Raw genomic sequence first — 15,007 nt, forward strand, 5'->3', positions numbered from 1 at the left:
TGTTTATGCTCTGTATTGTTAGTAAAGGATATTATGATTTTAGCACCCTTGTGATCATCTTATTTCAGTGTGAAGACCTTCTTTTTGTACTTTTTGATAATAAGAAGCCTTTTATTTTATTTTAATCATTATGAAGCAATTATGGTTTTTACAACTATGCATTTTGGCTTTGGCACCAAAGTGCATTTTGTGTAGCAATATATTGTGGTGAGGTCTAGCGTCATCTCACCGTGTATTTTGGTCTTTGGGTTGAATTTTGTCCAAATATTTGGATTTTTACCTCCACCACCAAAGGTGGATGGAGGTTATCTTTTCACCCCTGTCTGTCTGTCTGTCTGTCTGTCTGTCTGTCTGTTTGTTACTTGCCGGAATAGATTCCGAAATAGATTCTGGCAAGTATGTTGGTTGGATGGTTTGTCTGTCTGTTTGTGCGCAGTACTACGTCTACATCGTTGCACATAGCATCGCCATACTTTACACACATATTTGCCTTGCCCTGGAATAGACTGTGCCCAATTTTTAACTCTCTAGGCCCAAGGTCAAGCTCAAGGTCACCCAAAACATGAAATCAGGGGGGTCGAGTGACCATGACCTTTGACCTTGAGTGACCTTGAAAGGTCAAACTCAAGGTCAAAAATCGTTTTTTTACTAATAACTCTGGCAAACATTATCCGATTCCCTTCTAACCAACATCCCTGAAAAAAGTACATTCCGGCAAGTCCTCGGTCTCTGACCGATTTCTAGTCTGTTTGTCCGTTTGTTTGTGAACAAGATATCTCCAAAAGTTGTGGACGGATTCGGACGAAATTTGGCAGAGATGTCGCATATATGAGAAGGACGAAATGATTACATTTTGGTGAAGATCCGGATTCGGATCTGGATTTGAGATTTTTTTAAGCGATTCGTCAACATTGAGTGACAAGACCAAAATGATGTATAGCACAATATCTCAAAAAGTTGTGGACGAATTCGGACGAACTTGGTGGAGAGGTTGTGTGTGTGACAAGGAAGAATTGATTAAATTTTCGTGAAGACTCGAATCTGGATCCAGATCAGAGATTTTAAAAGTGATTTTTCACCATTGAGTGATGGGGCTAAAACCGATACATAGCAGGATATCTCAAAAGGTTATGGACGGATTTGGACAAAACTTGTTGGACAGGTTGTGTGTCTGACAAGAAAGAATCGATTCGATTTTGGTGAAGATCTGAATATGGATTCGGATATGGGAATTATTTAATTTTTTAAGTGATTCATCACCATTGGGAGATATGGCCAAAAACTATACATAGCAGGATATCTCAAAAAGTTATGGACGAGTTATGACTAAACTTGTTGGACAGGTTGGGTGTGTGAGAAGGAAAAATCGATTCGATTTTGGTGAAGATCTGAATATTGTTACAGATTCGTCACTTCCGCTGTTGTGGTTTTCATCCACTTGACACACTTCTGGTTCTATGTATTATTATTATCATTGTTTAAGTGAAATGGCCATTAGTATTATCACAATGTAAAAGGGTTAACTTTAAATGCAACCGGAAACCGGATCGGGAACCGGATGACGACGAGAAGACGAGGAGGAAGAAGAAGAAGAAGGCGAAGGCGTGGCGAGTGAAGTCGGACAAGACGCGTGGCTTCCAGCTCCGTTGCGAACGTTATCGAATGAAAGTCGCGAGTGAACTTTGAGTTTCCTTGGAGGGAATTTCCTGCGATAGGTGTTATCGCTGGAGGATTGAGAAACCTGCGTAGTCAGGTTTAGGCGTGGAGATTCTGAAGAATCCTCGCCGGGTTGCTTCATCTCAAGTAAGAGCCGTCGGCCATTTTGACCCTCGTGCTTTGTTCACCGAAAAAGGTTTTGCTACGCGTCAGCTTTTCTCACCATCCTGTCGTCTGTCGGGGATGTGTGTGCGCAAACGCTGCGTTTGAAGATTACGCTGCGGTTCGCTGATTGAACTGTGAACGTGCACATCGAGTTTGCCTTTGGTTTTGGACCACGTGACTTGCTACGCTTTGCCTACGCTTACGCCTCGTCAGCATCAACGGGGTGCGGGTCTCGATTCGATCTCACTCTGACACTCGCTGGAGGGAATCAGCTTTGAGTTATAGAGACATTGAGGAGTGTTCTTTTTCACTCACTTGGAGCGCAGTGAGTTATCTTACTTTAGCTGATGGTACCATCATAAAATGTATCGAGTGTACTTTTGATTGCCATTGGTTGTATCGTTATTCTTGTGTGCTTTTTAATACAATATTGGTTTGTTGATAATCATTGGTGTGGTTTCACTATTGGTTTCGGACACAGAATAACAATTTTTTCTGCCGTGGCTCCTCTTTGGGCTCGGAGGTACCCCGTGACCAGGGGGTCGGGGAGGAGCACGTAACAATATGGATTCGGATATGAGAATTATTTAATTTTTTCAGTGATTCATCACCATTGGGAGATATGGCCAAAAACGATACATAGCAGGATATCTCAAAAAGTTATGGACGAGTTATGACTAAACTTGATAGATGAGTTGGTAGGTGACAAGAACAAGCCGATTAGATTTTGGTTCAGGTCCGAATCCAGATCCGGCCATTCAGTGGATACAAAACATAAATTGTTCCGCCTGGCGGAGGTATGCACTCTACTGAGTGCCGTTCTAGTTTTTTAGTTTTTGTTGGGGACTAAAACACTTCCCTACACCCACTAAGTAATGGAGCCAGGGATTATTTAATACTACCTTTGACAGAGCTACAAATGTTTAAGCACAATAGAAGATTTATTTTAAAATCCAACTTTTTTTCAATTTTTCAAACCTGGTGTTGATATAAACTTGATAAAATCCACATGAACATTGCGCGTTTCCCCAATTTTGATTGCGGTCCATGGTAATGCTCTGTTGTGATCTCTCAGTCAGTATTAACCTGGACCTTGTGTTTTACATATGGAAGGTCATCACAAAAACATCTCAAAATGGTTGCGGCCTTGATGGTGGCAATGTGTGAAATCAATCTCATCCTTCGAGGAGAGGGGGGATTATCAATATTTATCTTCCTTTGCCTTTTCCAACACAAATTTCCAAATGGGGTAAAAAGACATTTAAAAAAAAAAAAGGCGAATTCCTTACTTTCTCGGGAACTCGACGCACACGATGAGGGCAAAAGTTGTAAGGAAGTCAAAGATTGTCAATTTGTACAACTCCTGTCCAACAATGGTCTCCCAGCACTGAAAGTCATGAGGAGTAGGGAAAGTGGGAGATAGACATGGAAAAACATTAACACTACTATGCCAACATATCTACCGAACGTACCTTGTTTCGTATTCTCGCCAACTAGCCAGAGCCAGGCGATCAGGCTGGTAACGGATCAAGGTGTGGGCTCTGGGCACCTCCGGGTGAGGGCATTGCCATGGCACAGCTCGCAAGTGGAAATATCATTCCTTCTCGAGACCATGGGAACTTACTGGGAAGGATTCGTGATTATAACCACAGGAACCGCAACTCTTATCATTGCAGAGGCTGATTTGAGCCCAGAGAGAGATGAGGAGCACGGACAGGCTTGCCAGGCGCAGGACTATGAGCCTAGGAAGTGCAAAAGAGGAAAGCCAGAAGTCAGGTGAGGATGTTCCATTTTAACTGCAATATCTTATTTCCCAGAAAAAAAAATTTGGGGAATTTCTTAAACTGGGCAATGGAGTCTTAACCTTTAGATGCAGGCGTCAAAATTCCTACATAAACGCAGCCATTGGGCCTCGGAGGCCCAACAGATGTATTCGTGTAATGTTTCTTTTTTTAATAGATTTTTTTTCTTTCATTTCCTTTTTCAATCCAAGTCGATGCTCATGGATGTGTATTTGCTCAGAAAATGTGAATCATTGATCCTATTATTTGGAAGAATCTCATACAAGTAATAAAGCCTTCTTTTTTTTGCAAAAATTTTTTTTTTGTTCTTGGTTTTTTTACTTTTTTTCTCTCAAACGTTGAGGCTCATGGAGGAGTATTTGCTCAAAAAATATGATTCACTAATCCTTTTATTTAGAATGTATGTGTCCACAAATGTCAAAAATCCTAAATAAACGCAACCATTGGGTCTCGGAGGCCCCACAAATGTATTCGTGTAAAGTTTTTAAATTTTCATATTTTTGTCACTGAATTATTTGTAACCAAGTTATAGAAGCATATAATGAGGCTCATGTCAAGAAAATAATGATATAACATAGTAGTACAACAACATTTATGCGGGGCCTCGAAGGCCCCATGCCTGCATTTGTGTCAGATTTTTGGGTTATAAGTGAAGAATGAAGATTTTCCCACGAGACTGAATGAATTTTTTTTAATGTCACTGAATTTTGTGTAACAACATGCAAGTCGGTGAAAATGAGGCTCATTCCAAAAAAGATTTGTACAGCATAGTTTTTGCAACAAAAAAAACCTTGTGGGCCTCCGAGGCCCAATCACTGCATCCAAGGGTTAAACAGCGTAGATGCGGCGCAATAGCAGGCCTTTGCTGTTGGTCAGGACATTCACAGCAATTGCTTGTGTGGCTCAAGGGTTCAACGTGCACTCCTTTGCATTAAGAGGAGATACTTGGGTATAGCTGCACAGTTTTTGCATCAGAGCGAAAGTTGTACTTTTGTGTGGTACACTCAAGTTATCGTGTGGCAAAGCTTACATGTCAAGATCATTTGTTGCGGACACATGTCCAAGACCGATGCTTGAAATGCAAGCTTGCATGCTTTCCTTTCGGAACTTTGCTCGTTGCTAAACTATGGAGAGCTCCATCACCTCATGAGCAAGATCCAGATCCCAGTGTTAGGCCCGTAATCCTCAAAGGTGGCAATGAGGCTGAAAAGGTGTGGCATGATGAAGTTTGCAGTCGAGATGATGATGGAGGGCAGGTATTGGATCAGCAAGAACCGAAAGCCACTTTTGGGAGCCTGTGTCAAAAATATTATTATTATAATTAAATATTGCATATACTGGATGTGGTAATTATTGTCTGTCAAACATTCAACTTGTCTTTATTATCACCATTGTTCTGGACATCATATCTCTAATGTATAAGCATCCGGTTCCGAAGCAGAAATGAAAACTCTGTAAATGTAAACAACAAACTGGCTCTTCCGCAAACATGCTGACAACACACATTCGGATGACAAGATGTTCGGAATATACTGTTGATCCATGACCGGCGACATACAACTGAAGAAGCCGTAATTGCTCATTTTAAAAGGTTGGACACCAGAAAGTTCATGTTATCGAGGTGCCATTTAATTTGTACGTATTCCATTGGGCCTTTCCCTCCCACAGATGCAGCACCAAGTTGCGGGATGCAGAATCTCTGGAGTTGCAGTGATATTGGAGAAACGTGTCCGCACATTACGGCAGCAGTTTCAAATTTGGCCTGGGAACCATGAGCACATAATGGCCTACTTTTTTAACTTTGTTGTTAATTCAATGGCATTACAAGGCTTGAACTCCAGGCCCTAGGATTGCAATTGTTTGAACAATAATGGGTTATAGAAATAGATATATTTATATATATGGGACATATGTATATATAATGGGATATACAGTCATGTGAAAAAGTAAGTACACCCCATGTAAAGTTTTGACTTTTTCAACATATTTCAACATACAGCTATTTGATCTTCATTTCAACAATATTGATAGATAAAGGTGATATAATATAACAAATATCATGAAACATTTACATTTTGTAGTCCATTGTATAATTTAAATAAACATAAATGCAAATTTCGCATGTGGAAAAAGTAAGTACACCCTTGGCTCCAATAGGTGGTATTGCCCCCTTTGGCAGAAACAACCTCAAGTAGGCGTTTCTTATAACTGTCTACCAGTCTCTGACATCGACTGGGAGAAATTTTTGCCCACTCCTCCAGGCAGAATGCTTTCAGCTGTGCGATGTTTGAGGGGTTTCTTGCATGCACAGCTCGTTTCAAATCCCCCCACAACATCTCGATGGGATTTAGATCCGGGCTTTGACTTCGCCATTCCAGAACCCTCCATTTCTTTCTTTTCAGCCATTCCTTGGTGGATTTACTGGTATGTTTAGGGTCATTGTCATGTTGCAAGGTCCACCTTCGGTTGAGCTTCAACTTTCCTACAGATGGCCTCACATTATCCTCAAGCACCCTCTGGTACAATGAAGAATTCATTGTGGATTCTATGATGGTGAACTGCCCAGGCCCTGATGCAGCAAAGCTGCCCCAAACCATAATATTTCCACCACCATGCTTTACAGTTGGTATCAGGTTCTTGTGGTCAAATGCTGTCTTTGGTTTTCGCCAAACATGTCTTCTGGTACTGTGGCCAAATAGCTCCAGCTTTGACTCATTTGTCCAGAGCACATTGTTCCAGAAGTGCTGGTCTTTGCCTAGGTGTTCATTGGCAAACTTTAGTCTTGCCCTGATGGTCTTTCTGGACAGCAAAGGTTTCCTCCTGGCACACCTCCCATGTAGATCAAATTTGTGCAGCCTCTTTCTAATGGTAGACTCGTGCACTTTGACATCAACAGTGGCAAGAGCTACCTGTAGGTCCCGTGATGACATTCTGGGTTCTTGGAGACTTCTTTCAGCATCTTGAGGTCTGCTCTCGGGCTGAACTTGCTGCGGCGGCCTGGCCTGAACAAGTTGGCAGTTGTTTGGAATCTTCTCCACTTGTAGATGATCTTCCGGACAGTCGACTGATTGATTTCAAATTGTTTGGAGATCTTTTTAAATCCCTTCCCAGACTCGTAGGCATCTCTAACCTTCTTTCTGAAGGCATCAGAGAGCTCTTTTGATCTAGGCATGGTGACGCCGCACACGTCAACAACAAAGAGCAAACCAAAGTAAAAGTCTGAGGTATAAATAAGACAGGTTCCTCCAAGATCCTCTCTAACGATGTTCTAATCATTTGCACCTGAGCTGGTGCACCTGATTCTAATTTTCGGTATTTGAAGTAGTGATAAATGTAGGGGTGTACTTACTTTTTCCACATGCGAAATTTGCATTTATGTTTATTTAAATTACACAATGGAATACAAAATGTAAATGTTTCATGATATTTGTTATATTATATCACCTTTATCTGTCAATATGGTTGAAATGAAGATCAAACAGCTGTATGTTGAAATATGTTGAAAAAGTCAAAACTTTACATGGGGTGTACTTACTTTTTCACGTGACTGTATATATATATATATAATTATTATATACAGACTTGGCATTTAATATGGAATATTTTTTTTTGTGGGGGTGAACATACTTTTCAAGATGACTTAGAACCAAAAGTTCATTGGAATTATGTTGAAATTATTCTAGATTTTGTTAATGTGACCTTTAAAAGAAACAAAAACCATATTTGACATTTCGAAGCAAATAAATTGATCCTTGAAAGTGATGTAAACTGATATCGAACTCAATTCACGGACAGTACTGTGTTAAACTTCTGTACGTTTTCCAGAAGTATCTCTTTATTTTGCACATTAGCCAAAAAAAATTTCAACAAAAACAAAAGCTAAATTATGACTGGGATTACGGACAGTAAAATTACAGTTCAGTACTTCGTGTAACCCCCACGAGCATTCAGGAGAGCATGTACACGTCGAGGCATGCTGTTCACGAGATTTGCCAAGGTTTGGACAGGAATCGCTTGCCATGCAGTGACAATAGTCTGCTGCAATTCACGCACAGAGGTAGGCTGCTGGTCCAAGTTGTCGATTTGACGCGTTAATTCTGCCCACAAGTTCTCCATCAGATTCATGTCCGGGGACATGGCAGGCCACTCCATATGCTCTACACCACGGTCAGCAAGAAAGTGTTGGATCATGCAAGCACGATGAGGCCGTGCATTGTCATCTTGGAAAACAAAGTTTCCTCGAAAGGCTGCACGAGAAAATGGAAGCAATGTTTCTTCCCGAATGACCCTGTACTTGAACTGGTTCAGGTTTCCATTCAGAACAACCAGGTCAGTTTTGCCCCCTGCATGAAAAGCAGCCCAAACGGTCACCCCACCACCTCCAGCTTGGACTCTTGGCACTATACAATCTTCGTTGTGGGCTTCATGCACTTGTCTGCGCACTCGGATGTGGCCATCTTGACGATAGACCAGAAATCTAGACTCGTCACTGAAGGTCACGTGATTCCAGTGTCCTGGCTGCCATTGATGGTGCTCTCTGGCCCACTGCAATTGGCGCTGGCTGTGTTGTCTGGTCAGGCGTGGCTTTCTCAGGGGACGCCTGGCACGATAGCCTGCTTGAACCAGTCGTTGGTTGACTAGCCTTCCGGATACAGGCACATTTGTCAGCTAATCGGCTTAGGGCTGAGTGGCAGCAACTGACAAATTTGCCTGTATCCAGAAGGCTAGTCAACCAACGACTGGTTCAAGCAGGCTATCGTGCCAGGCGTCCCCTGAGAGAGCCACACCATACCAGACAACACAGCCAGCGCCAATTGCAGTGGGCCAGAGAGCACCGTCAATGGCAGCCAGGACACTGGAATCACGTGACCTTCAGTGACGAGTCTAGATTTCTGGTCTATCGTCAAGATGGCCGCGTCCGAGTGCACAGACAACTGCATGAAGCCCACAACGAAGATTGTATAGTACCAAGAGTCCAAGCTGGAGGTGGTGGGGTGACCGTTTGGGCTGCTTTCATGCAGGGTGCAAAACTGACCTGGTTGTTCTGAATGGAAACCTGAACCAGTTCAAGTACAGGGTCTTTCTGGAAGAAACATTGCTTCCATTTGCTCGTGCAGCCTTTCGAGGAAACTTTGTCTTCCAAGATGACAATGCACGGCCTCATCGTGCTCGCATGATCCAACACTTTCTTGCTGACCGTGGTGTGGAGCATATGGAGTGGCCTGCCATGTCCCCGGATATGGATCCGATAGAGAACTTGTGGGCAGAATGGTGGGCCGAACACGTCAAATCGACAACTTGGACCAGCAGCCTACCTCTGTGCGTGATTTGCAGCAGACTATTGTCACTGCATGGCAAGCGATTCCTGTCAAAACCATGGCAAATCTCGTGAACAGCATGCCTCGACGTGTACGTGCTCTCCTGAATGCTCGTGGGGGTTACACGAAGTACTGAACTGTAATTTTACTGTCCGTAATCCCAGTCGTAATTTCACTTTTGTTTTTGTGAAAAAATTTTTTTGGCTAATGTGCAAAATAAAGAGATACTTCTGGAAAACGTACAGAAGTTTAACACAGTACTGTCCGTGAATTGAGTTCGATATCAGTTTACATCACTTTCAAGGATCAATTTATTTGCTTCGAAATGTCAAATGTGGTTTTTGTTTCTTTTAAAGGTCACATTAACAAAATCTAGAATAATTTCAACATAATTCCAATGAACTTTTGGTTCCAAGTCATCTTGAAAAGTAAGTTCACCCCCACAAAAAAAACATTCCATATTAAATGCCAAGTCTGTATATATATATATATATATATATATATTGTAACGAATTTGAGAAGTGTAACGGTTTTGAGAAGTGTAACAATTTTGAGAAAGTGTAACGAATGTGAAAAGTATGGTTTTGTTGTGTGTAACACCCTCGTAATGTAAATAATGGTCGCAGCCCATCCTCCTAGTTAATTCCATGAACCTACAGACAGGCCACGATATATCTTTTTAAATAGTTTATTTCCTTATTCTATGTAGGCTAAATATGTGTTTCCCACTAGATTGACTCTGCATTGTATCAAACGAAATAAGCGTAGGCCCCTTTCAATTTCCCCAATCATCTCCGCTCTCCAAAGTTCCTTTCAAAAGCAGTGCGAGTGGTGTTCAATCCCGCAAGCCGCCATTGCCATGTGCTAATCTCGGAGAAGAGGGGGGTAGGAGCCGCCAACTCACAGGCGTGGCACGTCGTCATGATCAAAGGGGGAATCGGACAGCCCTAACAGCCAACCAGCACCGCGGTGAGCGACCCGGTAGGCGTGCCCTCGCAGCCGGCGGCTTGATTCCGGCCCGAGTAATAAAAGCGACTGGAAGGGACTGCTTCAAGAGATGAGATGAGAGAAGAGAAGAGAGATGAGCTGTGAGATGAGCTGTGAGCTGTGAGATGAGAGCTGAGAGACGCTCCAAACCAAAAAGGAGAGGTACTTGGAGATGAAACAAGCTTTGGAGAGACGCGCTGAGAGGAGGGAGACGGCTCCACCAGAAGGAGAGGAGCAGGTGTGACCGAGCCAGCGCGTGACGTCCACAGCATCAGCAGCGTCGACACGACCGAGGGTTTTCCCGCCAAAAACGCGAAGAATTGGGAGCTGCTACCTCCAGTCCTGCCGGTCGCAGGGACCTGACCCTGCCTCCCTCTCCAGCAACCCACCTCCGCCATTCCTGCCTGCAATTTCCCCCGTGTAAGTGTGAACGTCGTCTGTCCTAATCGTTGTCCTGGGGTTAAGTAAATTGACTAGTATAAGCTAACGATTCACTGTGTGACTGCTTCTTCCATCCATTGCTTGTAAATAACTTTGATCGCTCCTTCTTTTTGCTTGTGTGTATAATAAATCCTGTTATTCCTCCGTACTCTGTCTTCTTCTCTCTTCCTCTTTACATTCGGTCGCTTTAGAGGTTTCCCGATTGAATACCTGTGGCGCGATTGGTCAACGTTGGGGGAGTCGGGCTAATCGGGGATCCTGTAACGGTCGCGGTTGACCATCCGCTCGGCCCAAAGTAACATCTTGTCCGCGACCCGTAACAATATATACAGATATATATATATATATATATATATATATATGTATATATATATATATATATATATATATATATATATATATATATATATATATATATATATATATATATATATGTATGTATATATATTGTTGCGGCTTTGAGGACTGTATATATATTTTTTGATTGTGTGCTTTATTATTATTATTATTGTTATTCTGCGCCTCCTGCCTCCGGAGCTGTGTAAAGGTCAAAGGGCATCCCATAATTAGTCCACAAGCATACACGTCAGCCAATAATAGAATACCCCTGTTCGATAGTTATATCTTATTCTGTGTTTTAGGGTAAGGCTGTGTCTCCCATTAATTGAAGTACTCCATTGCACCAGTGAAAGAGATAGATTCCCTTCATTCCCATTCCCAAAACCTCCATTCCTCCTTTTCGTCGTTTGGCAATTACCTCCCCTCCAATAACCGCCATTGACCACGAGGCAGGGTCGGAGAAGAAAGGCGTGTCTCCACCTCGTCATAGAGGGGAGGAGTGAGCCAGCCCCACTCGACCAACCATGAGCCAGGGGTTTGGCTAGAGAGAGCGGAGGAAGAGCGATCGGGGAGGTTCACAAAGGTTGAGGGGCGAGGCCTATATAACCCACAGCGCGACGCTCCCCCAAGAGTTGAGCTTTGACGACAGAGAGACGAGAAGAAGTCCAGGGTTGAACTGCAGCTCGAGCCACTGAAACTGCATTTGCTGCAGCTGGAGCCGCCGAAACTGCAGCCACAGCAGCGTGAGGCCTGGACGGCAGTTTGGAGCAGGGCCGCGAAGGAGCGGCGGCTGCCCACGAGTCGATCAGCTGCAGAACTAGTTGGACCTCCCTATCCCGCCAGCCATCCACCAGCCACCCACCTGCCATCCCTATCATCATTCCCCGTGTAAGTGTGCTCGTAGTCTGTCCTTTGTCTTGTCCCTGGGTAGTAACAATAAGTCTGTATAAGCTAGTATTTTCACTGTGTCACCTGCGTCTCATGTGCTTGTAAATAAACGTGACTGTTTGCTTCCTACTTATATGTGTAAATAATAAATCCAATTACTCTTCTGTACGTCTTCTTGTCTTCTTCTCTCTTCCTTCTCTTTCGGTCGCTTTAGAGGTTTCCCGATTGAATATCTGTGGTGCGATCTGGTCAACGTTGGGGGAGTCGGGCCAATTGGGGATCCTGTAACGGTTGCGGTGGACCATCCGCTCGGCCCAAAGTAACATCTAAACCGCAACTGTAACAATATATATATATATATATGTATATATATATATATATATATATGTATATATATATATATATCACACATATATATATATATATCACACATGCAGCATATATATATATATATATATATATGTCTATATATATATATATATATATATATATTGTTACAGATCGCGGTTTAAGATGTTAGTTACCGAGCGGTTTGGTATTGCCGCGACCTAACAGGATCCCCGACTCACCCGATTCCACCCAAACGTTGGCCGGGTCGCACCACAGCTAGTCAATAGGGAAAAGACAAAGGCGACGAATGCAAAGAGGAAAAAGAAGGCAAGAAAGGTTTGGAAATACGACTGAATTTATTGGCTATTTACACACAAGCAAAAAGAAAGCAATCAAGGTTTATTTACAACACATAAGACGCAGGTGACACAGTGCAAATACTAGCTTATAGTTATACAGACTTAACTTATTCCCAGGACAGAACAAACAAAAGACACTGACTCACGCGGGGAATGACAGGAGGTGGTCCGTTCAGCTGGCAAAGGCAGCCGGTTCGGCTCGTTCAGCCGTCGAGGTTCCGTTCCGACCTCGCGTCGTGGTTTAAAGCGAACACGACAACCGCTGGAACCAACGTGGTTGCGTCGACGCCACGACCCTCTCGCTCTCTCAGTAATGATGGGATTTCCTCTCAGGCAAGGCACGATCTCTCGCGTCAGGCAACCCTCTTGTGCTGTGCACTCATCACCTCTGTTGGTCTCAAGCCTTCTCTCTTCCCATCTCCTCATGCGCTCTTGCTCTGATGACCCAGCTCTTTGTGACCCTCCTTGTCTCAGCTCAAAGTGCATCTCCCTTTGGACACGCCCTGCCTTGGGTTATATAGGCCCCCGCCCCTCAACCTTTGCGAACCTCCCCGATCGCTCTTCCTCCGCCCTCTCTAGCCAAACCCCTGGCTCATGGTTGGTCGAGTGGGGCTGGCTCACTCCTCCCCTCTATGACGAGGTGGAGACACGCCTTTCTTCCCCAACCCTGCCTCGTGGCCAATGGCGGTTATTGGAGGGGAGGTAATATGGGCAATCGAGGCTCGGCAATGACGAGAGGGGATGTAATATGAAATGGAGATTTTTGGGGATGGGAAGGAAAGGGGATCTATTCTCTTTCACTGGTGCAATGGAGTATTTCAATTAATGGAAGACACAGCCTTACGCTAATACACATAATAAGGATATAACTGTCAAAAAAGATATATCGTGTCCTGCATGTATGTTTTATGGACTAACTACGGGAACGCCCTTTGACCTTTATACAACCACAAACGGAGGGAGGAGGGGTGATATTTTACAACAACCTTTTACAACAACATTTTACCACAACAATAAAATAAATAAAAAACCATTCTCATATCCACAACACTATATATATATATATATATATATATATATATATATATATATATATATATATATATATATATATACATATATATATATATATGTATGTATATATATATATATATATATATATATATATATATATATATATGTATGTATATATATATATATATATATATATATATATATATATATATATATATCTATATATATATATATATATATATATATATATATATGTGTATATATATACAACAACAACACACAACAGGCATTTTAAGGCCATTTTCCCTGCGAGAGCGGGGGTTAGCCTTGCGGGCCCCATGACAATCTTCTCCATTTTGCCCTACTTTCTGCATCTCCCCTTGTTAACCCCCTTGCCCACATTTCTTCTTCCAACATCTTTAGCCAAGTCTTTCTCGGTCTTCCCTGTCCTCTACTTCCTTCTTCATTCATTTCCATCACTCTTCTCAACCAGTCACTTTCATCCTTCCTCATCACATGGCCAAACCATCTCAACCTGTTCCTCTTCACAGCATCCATCACAGGCTCTATTCCCATCATCTTCTGCAATTCATCATTTGTCTTCCTCTCTCTCAACGATACACCACACATCCACCGAACCATTCGCATTTCCACCCTTTCCAGCCTTCGTTGCTGCTCTACGATCATTACCCATGTCTCGCTCCCATAAATCATAACACTTCTCACACATGCAGCATACACCTTTCCTTGGTAGCATGGGCATGTCTCCAGCATGTCTCCCAGGTCGCAAAATGTATATATATATATATATATATATATATATATATATATATATATATATATATATATAAATAAATATATAAATATAAATAGATTTATTTATTTATTTATTTATTTATATATATATATTGCTACGGTTTTGAGATTGGCACATATTGATCATTAAAGATTAAAGGGTTGCCCCCCATAGTTAGTCCATGAGCAACACGTACGCCACCTGTAGTATTACTTATGTCATAGTATGTGTAAGTATAGGCCATTTCCCCTAGTAATATCTGCGTTGTGTAAAGACATGAGTTTACGTCCCCTTCATTTTTGCGTCCACCCTCCAATTCCACCTCTATGGGCATAATTGATCCCGCGCCCCATTTGGCTGTCCCACGCAGCATTTGTTACGCTTTGGCTGCCCGCAGCATTTGTTACGCTTTGGCTGCCCGCAGCATTTGCTGCCCTTTGCTCGCTCACTAGTCAAGTAACATGAGGTAGGCCTGAGAAGGAGGAGGAGCGCGGGGTCGGGGTGGAGCGGCGTCAAGGCAGCACGTCAGAGGCGATGATGGTAAGAGCCACCAGCCAACCAGGGCTCTAACGGCATGGCGTGAGGGGGCGTGGAGAGGCGCGTCTGGTGAGTTCTAGAAGGTTCGCGGGGCGTACCTATATAAGTGATTGCACAAAACCCTTGAAAGGACTGACCAGCAGGACTGATTTGCATGAAAGGACTGAAGCGAAGGACTGATTTGCACGAGAGGACTCGGTCAGGACTCGTTGGGAAAGGGCGTGATAAGAGGACTTACTCGCAGAGGACTGCAGAGCTTTTGTGGAGAAGAGGACTCGCAGGGGGAGAGTGCATGTGAGAGGACTTGTTGATCAAGAGAACTGTGAAGAACTTGATTCGCTGCGCTCGCTTTGGAGGCATTGCACTATATCTCAA

The 15,007-nt window shown here is 43.0% G+C and overlaps 2 protein-coding genes across 3 annotated transcripts in view; one reads left to right on the plus strand and one right to left on the minus strand.

Annotated features, from left to right (window-relative positions):
• Positions 1-15,007, minus strand: part of LOC137427849 (transmembrane channel-like protein 7) — a 105,692-nt gene that overhangs the window by 16,140 nt on the left and 74,545 nt on the right. For both annotated transcript variants that reach the window (XM_068117622.2, XM_078777724.1), the window contains exons 9-11: positions 4,767-4,918; positions 3,446-3,563; positions 3,111-3,208 (exon numbers count right to left, since the gene is read on the minus strand). In XM_068117622.2, the coding sequence (XP_067973723.1) occupies positions 3,111-3,208; positions 3,446-3,563; positions 4,767-4,918 (368 nt within the window). The remainder of the gene's footprint in view (positions 1-3,110; positions 3,209-3,445; positions 3,564-4,766; positions 4,919-15,007) is intronic.
• LOC137427844 (transmembrane channel-like protein 5) overlaps positions 1-15,007 on the plus strand; it is a 169,982-nt gene that overhangs the window by 9,306 nt on the left and 145,669 nt on the right. The window lies entirely within an intron of this gene.

The sequence above is a fragment of the Myxine glutinosa genome, chromosome 5, assembly GCF_964187855.1.
Source record: "Myxine glutinosa chromosome 5, kmMyxGlut1.1, whole genome shotgun sequence".
Classification (NCBI taxonomy): domain Eukaryota; kingdom Metazoa; phylum Chordata; class Myxini; order Myxiniformes; family Myxinidae; genus Myxine; species Myxine glutinosa.